The 17679-nt window shown below is 61.6% G+C and overlaps 2 protein-coding genes across 2 annotated transcripts; one reads left to right on the top strand and one right to left on the bottom strand.

Annotated features, from left to right (window-relative positions):
• The first annotated feature begins 296 nt into the window (after nucleotides 1–296).
• Nucleotides 297–5827, top strand: GPR37L1 (G protein-coupled receptor 37 like 1). The gene is made up of 2 exons (XM_014843177.3): nucleotides 297–1583; nucleotides 4408–5827. Exons 1-2 carry the CDS (start codon nucleotides 954–956, stop codon nucleotides 5224–5226), a joined length of 1449 nt encoding a protein of 482 aa, XP_014698663.1. The 5' UTR covers nucleotides 297–953; the 3' UTR covers nucleotides 5227–5827.
• A 3231-nt stretch (nucleotides 5828–9058) lies between these two features.
• Nucleotides 9059–17211, bottom strand: ARL8A (ARF like GTPase 8A). Its single transcript, XM_014843178.3, has 7 exons — nucleotides 16916–17211; nucleotides 12505–12585; nucleotides 12093–12166; nucleotides 11024–11117; nucleotides 10842–10909; nucleotides 10571–10641; nucleotides 9059–10120 (listed from the first exon to the last, which is right to left on the bottom strand). The coding sequence occupies exons 1-7, from the start codon at nucleotides 17036–17038 to the stop codon at nucleotides 10071–10073; spliced, it is 561 nt and encodes a 186-aa protein (XP_014698664.1). The 5' UTR covers nucleotides 17039–17211; the 3' UTR covers nucleotides 9059–10070.
• Nucleotides 17212–17679: the final 468 nt, after the last annotated feature.

Genomic DNA, 17679 nt, shown 5'->3' with positions numbered 1-17679 from the left:
GGGACGCCTACCACAGCATGGCTTGACACGTGGTGCCATGTCCCCACCCGGGATCCGAACTGGCGAACCCCGGGCTGCCAAATCGGAGTGCGTGAACTTAACCACTATGCCACAGGGCCGGCCCCATCTCCTGCATTTTTGTGTGTTGAGTGTCAAGAGCCCAGCAGGGGCTGGGGGAATATTAATTATTGCACATGTCCGTCCACCGTGTGCCTGGCATGACATGGTCTTTTGTGATGTCTTGTGTGTGTGGTTGGAGGCGAGCAGAGGAACTCATACCTACTGAGAACAGTGTTGAGCCAGAAGGCTCTGGAGTCGGATTCGGGGCCCAGGCTGGCTCTGCCGTGCATCAGCTTTGTGCTCAGTGATGGACTCTGCAAGCCTCAGATTTCTGATCTGAAATATGGTACCCACAGCACCTCCCCCGAGAGCTGTCAGGAGGGTTAATGGAGAAAGCGCCGAGCCCTGGGGCCTGGTCAGGGTTCAGCAAACCACAGCGGCTGATATTGTCCAGTGTCGAGTGTGGGAGCTGCCTTGGAACCATCTCCCGAGGAGGAGTCGGGAGGCCTGCGCCTCAGTCCGGTCCTGTCCTCCTCACCGTGGGACCCCCAGCACCCCCTGTGGCCTCTCTTGCTTCGGGGGCTTGCAGCAGGTGACCTCCGAGGGCCCCGCAGGCCTGAGATGCTGTTGCCCTCTGGGGTGGAGAAGGAGCGCCCTGGCGGGTGAGGTGTGTGGGCAGCAAAGAGTGCGCTGTGTCCAGCAGAGGGCCCTGCCCAGCCCGGGGCTGCAGGGTGGGAGGGAACAGCCCAGGGCCACTGGAGCAGGCTGGCGACGCCAGACGCCTGACTGGAGGGGGACCAACCGGCCAGCTGCCTCTCCCGAGTCAACCCAGCGCCCGGGTCCCCTGCCCTCACCTGCTCTCCGAGGGGCGGCTGCCTCCTGCGTGTCCTGCCATGCGGTGGCTGTGGCCGCTGGCCGTCTCCCTCGCTCTGGGGTCGGCTGTGGGGCTGAGCAGAGTCTCCGGGGGTCCACCCCTGCCCTTGGGCAACCATGGAGCCGGGGCCCAGGAGCAGCAGAGCCGGTCCAAGAGGGGCAGCGAGGATGAGGCGGCCAAAGGGGTGCAGCAGTACGTGCCCCAGGAGTGGGCTGAGTACCCGCGGCCCATCCACCCCGCCGGCCTGCAGCCCACCGAGCCCTGGGTGGCCACCAGCCCCAGCCCAGACAAGGACGGGCGGCCCCCGGGCAGCGGGCAGGAGCCGCGGGGCAATCTGACGGGGCCGCCGGGCCGGAGGCTGCAGATTCAGAACCCCTTGTACCCGGTGACCGAGGCCTCCTATAGTGCCTACTCCATCATGCTCCTGGCCCTGGTGGTGTTTGCCGTGGGCATCGTGGGCAACCTGTCGGTCATGTGCATCGTGTGGCACAGCTACTACCTGAAGAGCGCCTGGAACTCCATCCTCGCGAGCCTGGCCCTCTGGGACTTCCTGGTCCTCTTCTTCTGCCTCCCCATCGTCATCTTCAACGAGATCACCAAGCAGAGGCTGTTGGGCGAGGTTTCCTGCCGGGCCGTGCCCTTCATGGAGGTGAGCGTGCGTCCTGCTAGAGCTCAGCTGAGGGCTGCCATCCACGGGGCTGTCAGGAGTGGGGTGTGTGGGGTGTAGGACCCCAGAGGCCCCGAGCTCTGCCTTCCTTCTTCTCCTCCAAACCAGGCGAGGAGACAAATGCAGCATTGGCTCCTGGCAGCTCTCGGGTGAACTAAGCAGGCTCAGGGGGAGGGTCGGGGAGGCAGGTGTGCGGGGCCCCCGGTTCCAGCCCCAGCCTGGTCTCCTGCTCTGGGTGGGAGGTGGACCTCTCCCCGTTTCTCTGCACTCTGAGCTGCCCCTCCCCTGCCTTAAGCCTCTCCCCTCTCCCCATCCAAGAATCTCTCTGTCCTTTGTGTGTCTCCTCTTCCTCCCTTCGTGCCCATGGCCGCTGCCCTGCACCCACGGCTCCCCTTCTTTACCCCTCAATATCCTGCTTCCCTAAGTAGCATCTAAAGGGAGATCCGTTCCCTACAGACCCCCCAGATCAAGTCAATACCCACCCCGTGAATGCAAACGCTGGGAGGACAGACCCTTTTTACTGTGACTGTCGTCATTGCTGCCATCACCATCAGCAACCTCCCAAATCCTCTGAAAGGGAAGACCTGATTCTGGGTGCTGGGGCTGGGGGCAAGGGGGGCTCCAGTGTCCACCCATCACTGGCATATGGGTGTCACTGGGCCGGTCATAGCTCCTCTCCAGTTTCCTTAGCTCCCAGCCAGGGGGTAGACCAGACGGCCCTTCCAGGTGGGCCAATCTACAGTTCTAAAGGGTTTTGCTATCCTTGCCTCCGGGGGCTTCCTCAAGACAAGTCCGCGGTGTTGATGGAGGTGTGGATCTCATGGAGGCAGCTTAAAACATCGCAAAAATATACCAATATATGTGCGTTTATGTGGAACACAGCAAGGCCACTGTATCCCGAAGGGGACACAAAATAAACAAGTGGCCTTAACATTTTGGCTGTGTGGGTGGTAATAATGAGGACTGGAGTGACTCGGCACCCCCCTCCCCCCCATCTTGAAGGCTGCTAGTCCTCCTGGGAGTGGACGATGCTGTGTGACACGGGTGACCTGCCTGGGTGGAGACGGGGTCAGAATCAGGCATCCAGACACAGGTCCCATTCCCAGCTCTGTCCCCAGTTTCCTGTGTATTAGCGACGATTTCATATCTGGACTGACTCTCTGAGGCCCGGCAGTTGGTACAGCCTTTTCCTGTCCTTCCCGACCCAGGGAGACCCCGTAATGGTGGCGCAAAGGTACCCAAACCCCAGAGAAGACCCTCCCACTGGGGGGTGGCCTTCGCATCTTAGTGGTCACCTGGCACTCCACGCCCGGATGCGCCGTGAGAGGCTGGACGCAGGGCTCGGGGACTGGGCAGACCACACCCCCGGCTTTGCCCTCACTGGCTGAGTGGCCTGATCAGTGACTTAACCTCGTTGACCTCAGTTTCCTCATCTGTAAATTGGGGAAATAAGTTAGGAGAATCATCACGATCTGAATGAATTCTTGAAGGATCCAATGGGTAACGTCTATAAACGCTTAGAGTTAAAATAGTGCGATAAGTGGTGGTTTTTAACTGGGGATGGTGTGAGAGGAGGACGGGATGGGAGCAGACAGGCACGAGCTCCTGTTTGCACGAGGCTGGGAAGTCAGGGGAGGCCCGGCCGTGCCCGCCTGTGGGTCTCCACATACCTCGTGGGGAGACTCTGGCCTGAATCCCCCTGGGTGCCCCCTCTGCACTCCTGAAGGGCGGAGATGGTCCCTGAGCCCACAGCCCCCCTCCAGGCTGGGTCGTGGGGAGGGAGCTGAGGGACAAATACGCTGCCCCAGAAGCCCTTGCGGGGGGGGGGGTGTCTCAGGAGGGACCCAGCTTGGCATAAAGCTCGAGGCATTTTTTGAGACGTAGGGAAGAAGGAGCGCGGTGATATTTTTGCCCAACCCGAACTCGCCTCCTCCACAGGCCGGGGCTCCCCTGCCAAGAGAGGGGCGGGGGATCTCCACAAGGACACTCGGTGGTGGCCGCGCTAATAAGCCAGGGATTGTGTTCCCCCAGCGAGAAGAGGGAGCGTTTGGACGGAAGGGGGTCTGAGCACAATCTCCGAGTGTGGAGGAGCGTCGTCCCAGAGCCAGGCTGGCTCTCCTCGTCCTTTATTCTCGCTGGCACATTCTTCCCCGCGGCTCTGTCTTCTTCCTCTTGGCTCCGAGTGATTTTCCTGTGCCTCCATGAAAAGCGGGGTGGCAGGGGGCGGGGGTGCAGGCCGGCTAGCAGGGGGCTGCTTCCCCGCACAGCCGGACGGGGGCCAGCGGGACAAGTGTGTGACTGAGTGTGTGTGAGTGTGACTGAGCCTGCGCACCATGTGCCCCAAGACCGTTCACTCCATGCACACAATGGGTGCGGGCGTGGAAGGACCTGCCCAGACCCAGGCTGTCTCTGTCTCTGTCTCGGTTCCTCCTTAGAGATGATTTCCAAAGCCTCTCAGAGAGCGTGAGGGTCTGTGGGACCCCAGCCACTCACCCCCTGCCCCAGAGGCAGAGAAGCGAGGCGGGAAGAGCCAGGGGGTCTGTGTGGGGTCCTCACCTCAGCCGTCCACCAGGTCTCTCACCCTGCCTGGACCACGGCGTCTTCTTGCAAAAGGTGGTTGGTTGTGAGGACTTGATGACGTGTGTGAAAGCCCCGACGTGTGACAAAGGCTCGCTCAAGGGTGGTTGTTACGACTCTCACTTCCACACTTACGCTCGATTCCCCGTCTAAGCCAGAAACCAGCACCCTCCCCTCGCCCCCAGGTTTGACCGCAGGCTTCGCTCTTCCTCCACATCTTTGCCCGCAGGTGTCCTCTCTGGGAGTCACGACCTTCAGCCTCTGTGCCCTAGGCATCGACCGCTTCCACGTGGCCACCAGCACCCTGCCCAAGGTTCGGCCCATCGAGCGGTGCCAGTCCATCCTGGCCAAGCTGGCTGTCATCTGGGTGGGTTCCATGACTCTGGCCATGCCCGAGCTCCTGCTGTGGCAGCTGGCACAGGAGCCTGCCCCCACGGCGGGCACTGTGGACTCCTGCGTCATGAAGCCCTCGGCCAGCCTGCCTGAGTCTCTCTACTCGCTGGTGATGACCTACCAGAACGCCCGCATGTGGTGGTACTTCGGCTGCTATTTCTGCCTGCCCATCCTCTTTACGGTCACCTGCCAGCTGGTGACGTGGCGGGTGCGGGGCCCCCCGGGGAGGAAGCCGGAGTGCCGGGCAGGCAAGCATGAGCAGTGCGAGAGCCAGCTCAACAGCACCGTGGTGGGCCTGACTGTGGTCTACGCCCTGTGCACCCTCCCCGAGAACATCTGCAACATCGTGGTGGCCTACCTCTCCACAGAGCTCACCCGCCAGACCCTGGACCTCCTGGGCCTCATCAACCAGTTCTCCATCTTCTTGAAGGGGGCCATCACCCCCGTGCTCCTCCTGTGCATCTGCCGGCCACTGGGCCGGGCCTTCCTGGACTGCTGTTGCTGCTGCTGCTGCGAGGAGTGTGGCGGCGGGGCCTCCGAGGCCTCGGCCGCCGACGGCTCGGACAACAAGCTCAAGACCGAGATGTCGTCCTCCATCTATTTCCACAAGCCTAGGGAGTCGCCCCCGCTCCTGCCCCTGGGCACGCCTTGCTGAGGCCAGGCCCCAGCGGGGAGGCCCAGGAGTGGGGTGAGGGGGGCAGAGAGGGGCACCCCAGCCTGTGTCTGGAGTTTCTGTCCTCGTAGTCTTGCGGTCTAGATGTGGACTTGGCCCCTTTTGTTGAGGTTCGGGCCTAGGAAAGCCCCTTCCCCAAGGAGGGCCTTCCTTGCCACTCAGTGGGGCCTCCCAGCTCTGTCCTCTCAACCGGCCGATGCGGATGCTTCCAGGTCCTCCGAATTGCCTAGAAGTGCCAGGGCCCCGAGCCGGGAGCCAGAACTTCACCCAGGTCCACTCTGTTTCCCGTCTCTGTCCAGGAACCCAACCACACAGTTGTGCCCTCTCTAAGCATCGTCTTCCTGCCCCACCCCACCCCCATCCTGGATCGGGGACCCTGTGGGGGTCAGCCTGACTTGGCTCTTCTCTGGATGGGATCTCCCCCAGCCTTGGAAGCCTCCTCCGGCACCTTCTCTTCTTCTGGAGGATTTCTCTCTCCCTCTTCCTCCCTCTTTGACTCCCCTGGGTTGCCGTGTCCCCACTTCCTTCTTAGATGCTCCCCTGTAGAAAGCCCAGCTGAAAAACAATAAACTAGGTGCAGCCACCCGGGTCCCACTGGACTTTCTTGTGCCACATCCTGGCAGCGCCCAGATGCACCTTCCCTGGGTGGGTGCTGTTCCAGGGGGCTCCTCTGGCCACCTTTGGCCCTTCCCAGCCTGCGGCTGATGTCCCACCTGGCCCTGTGGCTCTTGAGCGGCGGAGGGGACGGAGAGCTTGGGAGCTGGGGTGCTGAGTCCTCTTCCCGGCCTCAGCCCCTCCAGCCCTGGGAAGTCAAGAGGGGAAACCCATCTCCTCTGGAGCCCCCACCTCAGCTCCTCCCTCCCGACAAAGCCCCATTCGAGGGAAAGCAGTGGCCCTCCCTCCGCGAGCCCCCCCTCACTCTGAGAGCCGCTCTTGTTCGGTTTCTTAGGATGGACTGTTTTGCCGAAAGACGGCCCAGCTGGCTGCCCGCTGCCTGCCCCTGCCCCACCCCGCCACACCCCTTCCTGGCAGCGCGGCTCCAGCTCCATCCTGGGCCCGCAGACCCTTCAGCTCCTCCCCTGGTCCCACCCAGGTGTCCCACTTCCCCTGTTTGGGCCCAGAGAAGCTGGCACAAGGTCAACCAGAAGGCATGCCACAGCTTAGGCCACAAATCACTGCCTGCCCCCATCACCAGCTTTGGGGATGAGCCACCCTTCCCCATCTGAGAGCAAGCTCCGGGTCCCACCGGCAATTTTCGCTGGCCAGGCCTACCTGGACATCTGCATGGGGCCTCAGAAGGGTCCCCAGGGGCCGGGGATGGTGAGGGGCTAGGCCTGCCGGGTGCCCGGGCTCCATTCTCCTCTGTCCACTCCACCCACACCCCTTGGCCTCAGCCCCCTGGTACTCAGGCCTCCTTCCCCCTCTCCCAGGATCTTAACAGCCTTGTTCTCTCCCTGGCACACACCCCCAGGACGGTGACGCCAAGAGAGAGGGAGGCCGTTGCTAAGTGATGGCGCTGCCACGCGCACTCTTTGTGCTGGGGGACGACACCCACCCATTTCTCCGCAGACCTGTTGCCACAGTGACTGAAGCCCCCAGCTTTGTCTGTAGAAACTTAAGATGCAGGGACCAGGTGGGAGGGGCCCCCAAAGGCGGGCTTGCCTCCCTGAAGTTCCCAAGGCCGTTTCCTCGACACCCCCCAACTCCTTCTCTACCCCACCCCCACCCCCAGTCCTTGATGCACCAGCAGCTTCCTAGAGGATGCAAGGACGGGGCCAGGGTGAGCCGAGGCAAAGTCTGGGGCCGGGAGGGGGCTGAGGATGGAAGGCTGAGGGCAGAGAGGGGGTCACTGCGGCATCCTGTTTGGGCGCCTCTTCCACAAAGGGCGCCCTTTGCCTCTCCCTGCTGCTGGTTGGCCAGCTCAGAGCAGAAGGGGGAGATGGTGGCTGCGAGGCCCTGCCACCACTGCCGCCTCCCAGGCCTGCCGACGTGAATGGCCTGCAGGATTAGTCAGCAGGCCAGCCTGGCCTTGGGAAAGAGCCAATGTCCCTGCAGCCTGGGCCAGCTGGGGGAACAATGTGGCATTTGTTGCTTAGGGGTCCCAGGCTTGGGATGGAGGGTGGATTGGCACAGGGCTGGGTGGTGCTCTCGAGCTGGGATGCTCAGAGTCAGTGGACATTCTTACTCCCCCTAGGGCACAGCCCTCAGACCCTTATGCAGGCGGGAGGGATGATGCACTGAGCCCCCTTCAGCTGGGGCAGTGGGGACAGAGCACACACACTGAGCCTGACAATCGGGCTGGATGCAGTGACTGACCTCTGGTCTTGGCTTCCTGGTCTGTAAAACGGGAACAATCCCTCGCTCCTGGAGGACCACAGTCACCAAATGAGAAGAATATCACACATCCAGCACAACGCTGGGCGCCCTTTCCTCCTCCCTTCTTCCCTTTGGAGACTCAGTTCTGACAACACCACAGAGCAGGCTTGGCCAGGCATCCTTAAACTCATCCAGGCTTGGGCAGTTCAAAGGGCCCCAAACACCACGATTCACGTAGACGCACGGCCTGTTCCCTGTTCAACGATTTCTTTCGGTCACATCAGGCACCTGCTGTGTGCAGGCAGCGGAGGACGGTGCTGGCTGGTAACCAGCCCATCTCGCCTTCCCTGGACCTCGCCCCCCATCAGAGGACGCAGGACCCAAGAAAGGCAGATGGACCCTGAAACATGCTTGACCTGCTCCCCAGATAAATGACAGTTGGTCCCCTCCCAGCCTCTCAGGCCAGGAGCAAGCCCTGCCACCTCTGTTGCCAGGAGGGCACAGGGGACAGCCTGGGCCCAGCTTCAACCTCCTTAACCAGGGGGCCACGTCTCCTTTTCCTAAGATCGTTCAGCTCCACTCGCCAAACTCCATCCACATTCCTTCCTCAAATTCCTCTGCCCACAGCAAACTCTGTCTCCGGGCAGGTCATTGCACTGTGACAACTCTGATGATCAGAGGGAGCCTCCAGGAGGAAGCCCTGGGCACCAAAGACGGGCGAGAGAAGTTCAGAGCCAACAGGCAGGGCCAGGACCCAGAGCCCTGGGGTTCCCGCTCCCAGCACCCAGGGAAACACGGCTCCTTCCTCCCAGGAGGCAGGGCGAGAAGGGATGCGAGTCCTCAGGGGTCTGCTCGTTTCCAGGGTGAAGAGAGGCTGCGGGAGGCGGAGCAGGGGGAGGTGGGGCTTCCATGAAACTGGGTCAAGATGGCCTCGGATTGGGGTAAGCAGGGCTCCCGGGCTCCGAGGCAGCAGCTGCAGGCGACCAAGTTGGGTGGGGCGAGGGCTGGAACTGGGCAGAAGAGGGGACAGCCCGCTCCCGGACACCAGCGACACAGACTCCCACAGAGAAGCGCGGAGGAGGGGAAGCCCTCAGGCTCTGCGGGCCCAGAGTGCCTGCCTGGAGGACAATTAGCCGGCTCCAGGGACGGTGGGGACAGAGCTCTGCCTGCAAGGGGGGCTCCGAACGGACCTGAGGAAACAGGCTCAGTCTGCACACACTGGGGTGCAGAGCCGGGGTCCTGCCTTGACGACCCAGGCCCTGGGCAGTTCCTTAAGCGCCTCTCCTGGGCCCCACTGGGCGGCTGCAGACTCCAGGCTAGGGCCTCACGGAAGTGACTAGAAAGGGTGAGGCGGGAGCACACACGCCCAGGGGAGGCCACTCTGCGAGGTCCACTGTGTGCGAACGTGGGCGCGCGCCCGGTGATGGGCGCCAGTGTCCCCCACCTGCCAGTCAGGGCACGCCATCTCAGGAAAAATAATCGGCAGCACACACCCCCCCAACACAAAATCGGTAATTTTATTCTTGTTGTCGTTATTAGGAGGCAAAAAAATGTACAGTTACAAGAATCGTCTTCCAAACAGAGGTTAAATATGAGCTGAAAAGTGTAAAAAAAGGAAGAGGAACATCACTTTACAAATCATTAAATAAACAAACAAACAGAAAACAAAACTCAAAGGACCAACCCCCCCACCCCTGCTGAGTTCTCTCCCTGTGCAACTCTGCAAAATGAGAACAGAAAATGACACGGCCCGTGGAGGGGGCCCGGGAGGGGCGGGAGCCGGGAGCCGGGGTCGGGGGGACGCTGGCCTCCTGCCCCTTCGGCCGGTGGTCTCCGGCTCCTGGTTGTGCCTGGTGGCCCTGCGGAGGCTGGGGGCCGAGAGGGGCGCCTCTGGAGGTTCCCGTCAGCCTGTAACATTCAAGCGCCGCAGGGACAAGCCAGACTGGGAGTGGCAACGGGAGGACCTGGGACGGCCACCAGTGCCCAGGCTGGTTCCTGCCCCAGGTGCCAGGCTTCACCCTTCCTGGTCTGAGCCTGCCCCAAGCAACCCATGTCTCTTTCCTTCTCTCCAGACCGCCCACCCAGATCCTGACTGGCCCCCGCAGCATCAAATGGTTGATTTTAGTCTTTGCTTAAATTAAAAGTTAAAATATATATACATATATATACTGTACACACAGACAGTAACAGAAGAGTGCTAGGAGGGGCGTCGAGGAGCAGGACGGAGGGGGCAGGGGCTGTGGGGCCAGGGCCGCTGAGGGAGGGAAGCAGGGTGGTGGGGGAGGAGGGGCCGGGTGGGGGGGGGTGAGGTTAGGACCAGATGGGAGCAGTTTATTTTACAGTAAAATCAGGAGTTCCAACCTCAGCAGAACAGGACTCTGGGATCCCCAGAGGCCCCTCCCCACACCCAGCGAGGAGGGGAGGGCTCAGGGGGGACGGCGGGGCGGGCAGGGGGCTCGGCTTCAGGTCTGGAGGACAAGGTCCTGGTCCCAGGGGGCAGGGCCGCAGCCTCAGCTTCTCCGCGACTTCGAGTGTTGAATAAGCCACTGTAGGGTGATGTCTGGTGGGGACGAGAGAGAAGGTTACAGGGCTTCCAGCGCTGGACCTGCAGGGGAGGCGGACACAGGGAGCCCGGTGCCCCCCAAAACTGCAGCCGGGTCAGCTCTATAGGCACCAGGAGCCCAGAGCTGTCAAGCTCCAGGAAGCCCCCAGTGGGTGGCGGGGCGTCCGGGTGCTGAGAAAGAGATGAGCCCTGGGTGTCAGAGTCAGACGCCCACCAACCCTGTGATGCTACAAGGATGGGAGTGGTTTGTCCGAGATCATGGGACCAACTGATGGCAGAGCGCAGAAGATGCTCAGCATCGGGCCTCTGGCTGCCTGTCCTCCCTGGAGAACCAGAGCATGGGGCTCCCAGGAAAGTGGAGGAGTCCGAATCGAGAGCCACCACGGAGACACCCAGGGGGCCTCTGCTCTCCTCCCCGGCCCGTGGCTACGCCCCGAACCCACGCACCAATGTTGTCCTTCTCTTTGCAGGAGATGGAGTAACAGCAGATCTCCCGGTCCTGGATGGCCGACAGATTCCTGGGGGAACCAGAGCAGAGTCACTGAGGCCAGGACAACCCAGAGGCCAGGACACATGGGGAGGGCGCGGCTCCCGGAAAGGTGGGCTCTGCTGCCATCGTGTGGCGGACACTCAGGGCAGCACCAAGCCGCTGGCGCTCGGTGGGTGCCCGGGGAACATGGGGAGCAGGGAGCAAGGTCAGAGAAGTCGCCAAACTCACATCTTCTCGATCAGCTCCTTCTCGTCTAAGGCTCCCGGAAGGTCTCGCTTGTTACCCAGGACTAAGACCTACAGAGAGGGAGGCGCAAGGCTGGGTGTCCGGATGGGGGACTGGATGCCGCCCCCGCCTCCTCTCCCCCTTGCGCCCCCTGCCATCCGTCCCAGTCCCTCGGGGGTGCTGACCGGGATGCCCTGCAGCTGGGGTTTGTCCAGCAGGTTGTGCAGCTCGTTCTTGGAGGCCTCGATCTTCTCCTGGTCAGCGGCGTCCACCATGTACCTGGGGACGGCAGGGTGGGAACAAGCGTGTTGACACCATGGGCAGACAGGGAGGAGGAGACACTGCCACGCTCCGGCTGGGTCACCTCTGCCCCTCTGGGCTCCTGGGCCTGCCCAGGGTGTGTTTTCTGAACGGATGGGAGTGAAAAGCCACAGGGACCCTGCAGTTATCCTGTTCCCTGAGGTCCCCCTGGAGAAGCTGCTACTCCCATGCAAAGCTCGGGCCCTTGAGGATCAGACGCAAGTCCCTCCCAAAGGACCCTCTATGTTTTCACGGGAAGACCAGATATGGTTGAGTGAGAAAGGCAGAGGAAGCCCCAGATTTCCTTGCAGAAAGATACTTTAAAAAATCAGGTTAGGGGCCAGCCTGGTGCTGTAGCAGTTAGGTTCATGTGTTCTGCTTTGGTGGCCCAGGGGTCGCAGGTTCGGATCCCAGGAGCGGACCTATGCACCACTTGTCAAGCCATGCTGTGGCGGTATCCCGCATACAAAATAGAGGAAGATTGGCACAGGTGTTAGCTCAGCGACAATCTTCGTCACGCAAAAAGAGGAAGCTTGGCAACAGATGTTAGCTCAGGGCCGATCTTCCTCACACACACACACACACACACAAAATCAGGTTAAAAACAAGAAAAACCAAATAATTTTTTGTTTGGGTATATATATGTAGGATGAAATTATTTTTAAAGAGCAAGGGAATTAATCATTTAAACTGCACAAAATTCAGGAAGGTGGTGACCCTGGGTGGGGGAGGCAGGGGGACAACGAGGATGCACAGGTGCCACCTGAGCCCTGGGTCACAGACAGGTGCGCTGCCCAGAGCGTGTATTGGATAGGAGGCGGGCCAGCGAAGGCAGCTGTGCACGCACGGTGCTCACGAACTAGGATTACGACTAATCGGGTTCGGTCCCTGCAGGTCCTCAGGCTGGGGCCCGGGTGAGGCTGGGGGGCCCCGCGGCCGCCCGCGGGCACTTACACGATGGCGCTCACTCCCCGGCAGTAGCGCTCCCACATGCTGCGGAATCGGGGCTGGCCCCCGATGTCCCAGAGCTGGGCGAGAAGAGGGCGACACGGTCTCAGCGACAGGCAGGCAACCAAACGCTCTGGGCTCCAAGGACCCCTCCTCCCCGCCCCCGCCCCTGCCCCCCAGCCCTCCTCGCTCCACCCCTGCGACTGCCCTCTGCCCGGATGACCCACTTCTGCTTTCCTTTAGCTTCTCCTCCCAGGAGCTCAGGGCCCTCCCCCAACTCCTTCGGGACCCCCTGCCGCAACACACACGCGCGCACACGCATGCGTGCACACAGGCACGTGCATACACACGAGAGCGCCCGCATGGTCTTCTGCGGCCCCCTCACTTGCACCCGGAGTTTCGGCTTCCTCCCCCTCACCTTGATGGTCACGTTCCCTTTGGTGATCTTGCGCATGTTGAAACCCACGGTGGGGATCATGTCCTCGTTGAACTGTCCTGACTGGAAGGAAGAGCCAGAATTGGAAAAGGGGCAAAAATCAACAGGACCCCGACGCGCCGTCCCTGACGGCGGAGTACAAGAGGCTGTGAGAGTCAAGTGGAGGCCAGGCCAGGGCTTCTTGGGCGTCCCCGGGGCCAGGGGGCGCTCCTGAGCGTCCCTTGCCTTCCAGCAGGGCGGGCGTAACCCACCGAGGTGTGCACCCCGTCCTGGAGCGAGGTGTGCACCCCGTCCTGGAGCGCTCCTGGGAGGGAGGAGGCAATGGTAGGACCTCTCCCCGAGACCAGAGGTCTCACCCGCCTCTGCTGAATAGAAGCCACTACCGAGTTTGGTCTGCAGCGGAGCAGAGGCGCCACCACCTCCGGCGCAGGAACCCCGTGCAGGCCCCGGAAACGGCACGGGGATCTCGAGGGGAGCGGACGGACTTTCAAAGCCGCAGTAAATATTCCAGTCAAAATCTGGGGAAGGTAAATCGGCCACCCCCAAAATGCAGTGCATGCAAGCAATTTCAGGATTATCCACAGTTCTGGCTCATTTGTCCACACTCCATCTGTTAGGATGGATAATCCACACTCTATATGATCTGCTGACTTCTGTGTCTCCCACCAGACGGAGAGCTCCTTGTGGAGAGGAACGTGTTTATGTTAACGTTTGTAGACGTTTGCCGCATAACTAGAACTGACGACAACTCTACTTCCCGCCACCCATCTTCAGATCCTAAGAATGTTTATTTTCCCCCTCCAAATTGTCTCCGAGATCTCTAGACTGTTCTGAACTAGCCACAGGTATCAACAAGGCCAGACCAACATTCCCCCAAGATCATAGCATGTTGACATGAAGGACACTTCTGCTCACCCCCAGGCCAGTCTGGAGGAGACGGGGCTTCTGGCACCTGGCCCCTGAGGGCACAGCACTATTCCTGCCCCGTGCCATTTGCTTCTTCCAGCTGGGAGGAAGAAGGCCTCGGGTCACGTAAAGAGGTCAGGGACTCTGACCACTAGCCAAGGTGTGGGGGATGAGGGCTTCCCACGCAGAGCCCTCAGTCTGGAGGTCCCACCTGAAGGAGAGATTCATTCCCTTTGATCTGCAGGAAAGCCCCAAACTCATTCACCAAGGCCCCTGGATGTGAGACCGGAGGACCCCCAACGGATGCTCACGACACGGTGGAGCCCACGTTCCTAACCTGGAGGCCAGACGGGCGTCAGAGAGCCGTGGGACCCCTTGAAACTGCACAGGATGCGCATGTGCAGGGTTTTGTTTCTATGTACACTTCTCTGGGGAAAGATTCTCCAATCTTATCAGATCTCAAAGGGTCCAAGAGCCCCTGGAAGTTAGGAATCCCTGAGCAAAGGGAGTGTCCCCGAGGACAACAGCTTCTCTCCTGGCTGAGCAGGGAGGACCGTGGATGGTCCTGGTCTCATCACCCAGACCCGAGGGGGCCAGGCGGGGGTGGGGCACATGCTGGATGTAGTCCACCCCACCCCATTGGCTGATTAGGAGCTCAGAGTCTGAGGATGGAAGCCCATCTCTTGTCATCCCTCATTGTACAGGAGCTGGGACAAGACACTGCCACCTCAGGGCCTCAAGGCCGCCTTCCATGACATGGGGGAGAAGTGCTCAGGTTGTCTAGAGATTGGCCAATTAGGCTCACAAGGTGCTTGTAAATGATTTCAATGCAGCGTGAGAACCCTTCATCGCTCTTGGCTCCCACATACATGAAAAGCCCGGCCTGGCAGGGGTGATCCTGGGCAAAGGGGGAGGCTGGAGGACCCTGAGGGAGCCAGGCTCCCAGTACCACGGGCTCCAGTGCAGCTGCGACTCAGAGCTAAGCTGGAACCAGCTTAGGACTTCATCTCTCTGCTGACGCCCCCATCGCACAAGCTCCTCATTTAAGGTCACAAGTAACCCTAACAGCATCTGGTCCAGCCTCGAATCCCCCCGCTCACTCCTTCTTGGTCAGCTTCAACTCTCCAAAAGTCCTTTATAATGAGTCACAAGTCCATCCTCCTATAACTCCCCCCCCCCCCGGGTACCCCAAGACTGGTTCCTTCACAGGACAGTCTTTTCCACTTTTAAATTTTTGAAAATGGTCCTCTTGTTTCCCTCAGGCAAAACATCTCCTACTTTCTAGCATCATGACTTTTCAGAACTCAAAAGATCAGTTTCAGGTTCTTGGAAGCACCGTAAAGTCTCTATATAATTTCCTTCCAGCTTTCTTAGCCTGCGGAGTAGCTGGACACATCAAGTCAACTTCTATTTACACCCTGGCCTCAGACAGCGAGGAGCAAACGCCGACTGGGGGAGCGGCTGAGACAAACAGGAGCCAAACGGACAGACAAAGGTGATTCGGAGTCAGCGGTGGGCATGGGGACCACCAAGCCCAGGGGTTCCGACTCTTGGTTTCTTTCTGAAAGACATTCGACGGTGACCACACGCAGGGTGGGCAGAAACTCCAGTGTGGCAGCCCCGGAGGACCTGGGGACACAGGGTTACCCTGTCGCTGGGATGCCCACTACAGCCCCCCCCCCGGGGGGGGTGTTTCTTGGGAGGACTCGTTAGAGGGAAATTCAGCTTGCTCTTTAAGGATGTGCAAGTTGAAGCAACAAATTTAACATCGAAAAGGGGAACACATGGCTGGGGAGGAGGACTTCCCTGCACATCACAGAAATTCTTGACCCCGGCAGTGGAATTTGCCATTCTCGGGTTCTGTTCCTGACCTGCCGGAGCATCCCACTCTCCAATATAATGCCGGCCTAGAGGAGACCCTCCTGTCCAGGAAGCAGAACCCACCGGGGTCCCTGGATCCCTGTCCAGGACATGGCTCCAACAAATACTCCATGAGGAGAGCTTCCCCCGGGACTGGAGGTGACATCTCAGCAGAGCCATCAGCCCAGCCTCACCCAGAGACAGCTCCCAGATCTAAATGCCTAGAAGCCGAGCCGCCCAGGCCCGCAGGCCCAGTGTCCAGGCGCTGTGCTCCTGCTCAGGGAGCCAAGAGCCCAAGTCAACGCCCAGTCTAAGCAGAGGGTCCCTGACACCACCGTGCCCAGAGCCCAGCACGGGCCTGAAGATCCCGCTCTGTCAGGTGAGGAGTCAGGAGCCACCGGTGGACGCAGGGGCAGAGGTCACTTGCGACACATGTTTGGGAAAGGAAGCCAGTGCCCAACATGTGATGGTGGGGTGCACGCCCCTCCAGCCTGCCCCGCGCCCTCCTGCCTCGGGCAGTGCTCCTTCTGGGTGCTGGGCCCTGCTGGGAGGCCTCTTCTGCAGGATGGGCGACCTCGGGCAGGAGGAGGCACCTGGGCCAGCCGGCCACACTTCTTTGCTGCCCTGTCTCAGCAGCATTCTGAGCCGGCAACTGGCCAACCTACAATTCTCAGAAACCCCAGTCTGGGGACTGGCGCCGGGTCCCTGGACCACCCAGGCCTCTGTCCCCAGCCTTCCTCTGCTCCCGGAGCCCCATTGGGCGGGATCTGAAATGCAGGCCGCAGCCATGACTGCAGCCCCAGCTCACACCCAGAAAGCTCATCTTCCTCTTTTTTTTTTTTGAGACGAGATTTTAACTCCTTCCCCTCCACTCCCCCGGCCCTGAAAGACTTACAATCGCCCTCCTCGGTCCTAGTACCCAGAGCCCCAAGCCGGTCTCTCCCAGGTCCCCAGAGTGGGCAGTGCCCCATCAGCTCATCCTCTGGGCGGGGGCACCTCCCCCTGCAACTTCTGAGCAGGTGCAGACTCCAAACTCCGCCAGCGATGCCACCCTCCCTGGACCCCCGGCCAGAGCCGCCGGCCTGGAGGTTCCTGGAGGGGAGGAGGCTGGGCTTGGGCCAAAGGCCTCTCAGCTGATCCCCCACCGCGGGGATCCCTCCCCTCCCCTCCCCCTCCAGGGCGCCGGCTTCCTCTTCCGGCAGGCAGGGGTTAAGCCCTTGGGGTGGGGCTGGCCGCCCGGACCCCCTCCCCAGGCCGCCCGGTCCCGCGACCCCCCGCACGCGGAAAGGCCCGGGCGCTTTCGCCCTGTCATGGCCCGGGCGCGGGGCCGGGGGGCCTGTCTCGGCCGCCAGAGGGTCCCTCCCGTCTCGTGACCCCCTCGGGGCCGCCGGTCCCCTCGTCCCCTCCCCGCCCCGCGTCGCGCCATCCCGGCCGAGCAGGAGGCGGGTCGCGCCCCACATCCCCACGGCCGCGCTAGGCCCCGCGCGCCCGGCCCGCTCCTCCCCGCCCGCGCGCGGCCGAGCCGGCCATGCAGACGGCGCCCCGGCCGTGCCGGGCGGAGACCCGGTCAGCAGGGCGGAGACCCGGTCGGCAGGGCGGCGACGGCCCCGCGCCCCGGCCCCCGTACCGCGATCACGTTCACGAAGGTGGTCTTGCCCGAGTACTGCAGCCCGACCAGCGTGAGCTCCATCTCCTCCTTCCAGAACAGGGCCTTGAACCAGTCCAGCAGCTTGTTGAACAAAGCGATCATGGTCGCGGCGCCCCTCCCGGTGCGGCCCGGGTCCCGCTGCTCGGTGCGGGCGGAGCTCAGCGCGGCGCCGACGACTCGCGCCCGGAGCGGCTCGCCGATGGGTGTGGCTTCCGCGCCCTCCTGCTCCTCCCGCTCCTACTCCTCCTCCTGCTCCAGCCCCTCCTCCGCCTGCTCTCCCTCCCGCTCCTCCTCCACCACCGCCCTCCTGCGTCCCGCTGATGCTCCAGCGCGCGCTCCTCCCCCGGCGCTGGGGTCGGGGGCGGGTTTCGGGTTAGGGCCGGACCCACAGCTGGCGTCGGGGGCGCTTGGGGAAAACAGTCTGATCCTCTGTTTCCCTTCCCGAGCTGGCGCGCCCTGGCATCCCCTCGCTTAAAAGGCCGTGGGCCCGAGGTGGGTGAGGTCTCCGTCATGCGGGAACATGTGCGGGGCGGAGAAGGGTGGTTCACCCACGTTCCAGGACAGGAGAGAGATCTCTATGAAAGAGAAACTTTTTGTCCCCTAAATCCTTGCCTCCCAGCATCTCTGGGTACCAGGTCCCACCCTCTCAAAATGCTCCCAGCGGGAAGTCACCGCGTCTGGGCGGGTTTCGATGCGCCATCTTGGTTTGTAAACCGCAGTGTGCCTGAACCACTTATTTGGGA

The sequence above is a fragment of the Equus asinus genome, chromosome 30 (genome assembly GCF_041296235.1).
Source record: "Equus asinus isolate D_3611 breed Donkey chromosome 30, EquAss-T2T_v2, whole genome shotgun sequence".
In the NCBI taxonomy this organism is placed as follows: Eukaryota; Metazoa; Chordata; class Mammalia; order Perissodactyla; family Equidae; genus Equus; species Equus asinus.
Note: the sequence above shows the minus strand (reverse complement) of the source record. Positions and strands in the feature narration are given on the sequence as shown.